Below are 4,806 nucleotides of genomic sequence, written 5' to 3' on the forward strand. Positions count from 1 at the left end.
GAGGCCCAGCAAGCCCACCACAGCCATCTTCCGGTTCTGTGGTCCTTGCTGCTGGTCCAGCAGCTGCTGCTGTTTCTCTGTCACTGGGCTCTGCTGTGGTTACGACCATTTCTCACCATCCTGCACTATCTTCAGTGTTACAGCTCTTTCTCTCCTGGTTATAGGAGGTTCTCAGCACAAGGTCCAAAGGATACACTCCACTCTATGCTCTTCTTGATGACAGTAAGGTCCTCCTCAACCTGTGTGATTGGTCCTTATGTAAGCTTACTGCTTGTCAATTTCAAAGTATGGTCCTCCCACCAGGACCACAAACTGGCCAATCCCCTCAGTAGACCAAAGTCACTCGATTTGCATCGTTCCAGCCAAGCCCCACAAGGCTATTTAATACTACTGGGTGGTTTTATGCACCCTATTTGTATAGTATAATAACTAACCTCTTTGCAACATTGTGGCCTAGCCAATCATTTTGGCAGAATTTGAAACTCAATGACAAAAAGGCTATACACAAGAGAACCCATCACACTGCAGGTGGCCACCGGCCACATGTGATTGTGAGTACTTGAAACGTGGCAATCTGAACAGAGATGTACTTTGTCTTATGTATCTTGGACATGTTATCAGGAGGGACCAGTTCCTAAAGAAGGACACTATGCTTGGTAAAGTAGAGGGTCTGCAAAAAAAAGGAAGACCCTCAATGAGATGGCTCAGTTGACACAGTGGCTGCAGCGATGGGCTCAAGCACAGCAATGACTGACGGTGGCACAGGACCAGGCAGTGTTTTGTTCCGTTGGACACAGGGTCGCTATGAGTCAGGACTGACTGAACAGAACCTAACAACAACAACTATGTGCCAAACCTTATAGCAAATGCCTGGGATGCCCTAATGAACAAAAATCCTTGCCCTGAAAATGTGAATCAAAACCGCAAGGAGATGTCACTTCACTCCCACTAGAATGGGTATGACTAAAAAAAAAAAAATGGAAAACAACAGGTGTTGGCATGGATGTGAAGAAATTGGAACCCTGGAGCCCTCGTGCATTATTGGTAGGACTGTAAAATGTTGCAGCTGCTGTGGAAAACAATTTGGTGATTCCTCAAAAAGTTAAACATAAGATGACCATATGATCCAGCAATTCCACTCCTACCTATCTGTAGGAGCTTATGGAGGGAACAAACACCCAGGGGCAATCTTTAAGAGAACCACACCCCACCCCGTTTCAGGATGAATAGATGTTAATAGCAGCAACTGTGTCAGCAGAAATGCCTCCCACTGCCCCCCTCCTCCCTCTTGTCTGGCTGCCTTAGTCAGGTGCCATTAATATTTGTGGTGCCTCAGAATGTCATTCTGTGCCTTATCTGGCACCCCTTTGGACTTGAGGCAGGAGGCAAGTGTGCACCCCTCAGTAGCCCCCTCCGCTAGTTTCTGGGTGTCTACCCAAAAGAACTGAAAGCTGGGACACAAACAGGTACTTATATGCCACTGTTGGCCACATCACTGTTCACAGAACCAAAAAGGGGGGCCTAATAATCCAAATGCCCACCAACAGATGAATGGATGAACAAAATGTGCTACAGGCATACCTCAGATACCGCAGGTTTGCGTCCAGACCACTGCAATGAAGTGAGTCATGTGGATTTTTTGCTTTCCCACTGCATATAAAAGTATGTACACACTACCCTGATGTCTATTAAGTGTGCAATAACATTATGAGGAAGCTTGAAATACGGTGTGAGTGACTGAATCGTGGCACAGAGACATGCAGTGGGCACATGCTGTGGGGAAAAATGGCGCCAATCAACTCTCTTGACACAGGAGTGCCACAAACCTCCAATGTGTCAAAAAACACAGTGTTTGTGTGTTGTTGTTGTTATTTGCCCTCAAGTCAGACCCAACTCATAGCAACCCCTCCTTGGGTGTCCAAGGCAGTATTACTATGGATAGTAGATTGCCTAACCTTCCTTCCCAGGAGTGGCTGGTGGGTTTGAACCGCCAGTCTTCTGATTAGCAGTCAAGTGCCTTAGGCATTATGCTACCAGAGCTCCCACAGTATTTGTAAGTTGCAGTAAAACAAGGTCTGCCTGTACATTAATGCAAAGGAATGTTATTAAAGCCATAAGGAGAAATGAAGTTGGGATGCACACTGCAACATGGAAGAACCCTAAAAACACTGTGTGGAGTGAAATAAGTCAGTCGCAAGAGGACAAATACTGTATGATCTCACTTATATGAGGTATCTAGAGCAGGCAAGTGTTTAGAGAGCAAAGTTTGTTAGTGGTCACCAGGGAAAGGGGGGAGGGCTGCGAAAGGGGGACGCACTGCTGAGGGGACACTAAGCTTCTGTTAAGGGTGATGAAAACGTTTGGAAACAGATAGTGGTGATGGTTGTCCAACATGATGAACATATTACTATCATGAATTGTACATGTAAAAATGCTGAAATGGCAAATGTTTCGTTCCATATATATTTACCCAAAAGAGCCCTGTCATCTTGATCTGATCTTCAATGCCCCACTCATTAGAGATACTGTGACCTATAACTGATGGTCCAAACTAGGACACTTCTGAGAGTGAAAGGAGGTGCTGTTGATAATTAAGCCTGATGAAAGACATAAAGTGCCGTCTCAGGCATATCGGGGCTTATCAACCTAGTTACATAAAACACAAACTTGTATGTCCATATAATGCAAAACCACTGTTACCAGTCATGAATAAGTGAGTAAAATAAAAGTCAATGCAAACAAAATAATGTCAAATTCTATCTGGAAAACTGACCAATGGTGAAATTCAGAGGCAGTAAATTTTGATGGAAGTAGATTGCCCCACCTTCCTCCCATGGATCAGCTGGTGGGTTTGAACCGCCAACCTTCTGGTTAGTAGTCAAATAATGCCTTAGGCACTATGCCACCAGAGCTCCTTAGCAGTAGCCTCAGGAACATAAACATCTTTTGTTCTGCTCTTTTACTTCATTGTTTCTTCTGTTTGCATCACATTTGGTAAAGCAGAGGTCACTGAAAAGGAAGGAAGCCCTCAAAGATGACACAACAGCTCAGAAGGCTCAGAGTATCAGTGACCATGAAGATGGTGCAGGCTGGGCAACGTTTTGTTGTCACACCTAAGGGTGCTGTGAGTCAGAGCCAGTTTGACAGAAACCACCACCAACGGGATGGGCAGGATGGGGATTGCCTGGTATGAGGGAACTTTCAGGGTGAGGGTCATGTTCAGCACCATAATTTACAGAAGTGGACTGCCACATCTTTCTCCTTCTGAGGGCTGATGGGTTCCAATTGCTGACCTTTCATTTAGCGGATGAGTGCCTCACCACTGAGCCACCAGGGCTTCTTTGCTTAGGAAAACCTATCGAGGCAGCTTTACTCTGTCACATAGGGTCACTGCAGTGCCTAACTAGGATCTCTGGTGGCTCGGTGGTTAAGGCACTTGGCTGTTAACTGATAGGTCAGCACTTGGAACTCACCAGACACTGGGAAGGAGAAAGATGAGGCAGTCTGCTTTTGTACAGATTTACAGTCTTGGAAAGTCCATGGGGCAGTTCTACGGTGTCCCATAGGGTCACTATGACTCAGAATCAACTCGATGGCAGTGGATTAGTGGGTTATGGTATCTAACAATAACTTGAGTGATAAATCTAGTCAGGGGAAACCAGGCTAAGGTGCTAAGGTACAGAGAGAGGGAAGAGGTTATGATGGATAGTGCCTGGTAACCAGTGAGGATTTATAAATACTCGTCCTTAAAAATTTTAGTACCGTAGAGTGGAAGTGGAGGGCTGGTTTTGTATGTGTTCAGGCAAACAATCTAATTAGTGTCAAAAGAACCCACGAGGTGGGTAGGTGCCCACAGAAAATAAGCGAGGAACAGAGTGACATGAATCACCAACGTAAAACTGGAAACTGCAATAGAAAGAGGAAAGTGGACCTCCAAGCGGAAAAGACCACGCTCAGGGACCTTGTCCTCGAAAACTGTAATTTATAGGAGGGAGGCAAGAGCAGAGTGCATTGACCTATGACGTCATCGGGGACGCCAACACCTCCTGCAGCGTAACATCACCTGGACGTAGCCCCATTGCCCTTCTCGGGCGGGTCCTCCGGTAGGTGGGAAAGATCTGAAGCAGCCTCTCATTGGCTTCTCATTCCGTCAATCCGTTTTATTCCTCCAGTCTTCCGCCCTGCCTTCCTGAGTTCGTCTCTGATAGGCTCGCACGTCCGTCATTTCAGAAAGGTCCGCATTCCTTCCGCCTTTCTCCAGGAGACAGAAGGCTAAGAGGGCGGATACCAGGAGGTACCCATCCCAGAGGCTCTGCTTGCGCCTCTGATTGGCTGCACTGGGTGGCAGTCGCTCCAGCGCCCGCCGCTGATTAGCCATTCGACCGCCGCTCTATGCCGCTCCGGCTCCGCCCCCGCTGGGTGTTTGTGGTGGGGCTGCGGAGTCGCCAATCCCGCCGGAAGCGCCAGGACAATGGGGACCCGGGACGATGAATACGACTACCTATTCAAAGGTGCGGTCGGTGGGGCACCGGCAGGCGAGGACGCGTCGGAGAGGCGGCAGGCAGGCGGGCCGAGGCTGCGTTCCAGGCCGTTGGGCCCAAGCTGGAGCCTGGGGCCTGGGACCCGGCGGGTCCGGCAGCCGGGAAGGCCGGATAGGCCTGACTCCCATCAGCTTCAGAGCGGAGTGCGCGGCAGCATGGAGCCGGCGGCCCTGAGAGGCCTGGGGGCCCAGGATGCGCCAGGGCGGGGCTGGGGCCCGGAGGGGTGGGGCCCGGAGGGGGTGGGGCCCGGAGGGGTGGGGCCTGG

At 49.0% G+C, this 4,806-nt stretch overlaps 1 protein-coding gene across 1 annotated transcript in view; it reads left to right on the forward strand.

The window, feature by feature from the left end:
* Positions 1 to 4,471: 4,471 nt before the first annotated feature.
* The window catches only part of RAB11B (RAB11B, member RAS oncogene family), a 17,056-nt gene continuing 16,721 nt past the window's right edge, over positions 4,472 to 4,806 (forward strand). Inside the window, exon 1 of the mRNA XM_007953687.2 lies at positions 4,472 to 4,511. Coding sequence (XP_007951878.1) covers positions 4,472 to 4,511 — 40 coding nt within the window. The remainder of the gene's footprint in view (positions 4,512 to 4,806) is intronic.

This window comes from Orycteropus afer, unplaced genomic scaffold, assembly GCF_000298275.1.
Source record: "Orycteropus afer afer isolate SDZICR_OR568_19922 unplaced genomic scaffold, OryAfe1.0 scaffold00405, whole genome shotgun sequence".
Taxonomy (NCBI): Eukaryota; Metazoa; Chordata; class Mammalia; order Tubulidentata; family Orycteropodidae; genus Orycteropus; species Orycteropus afer.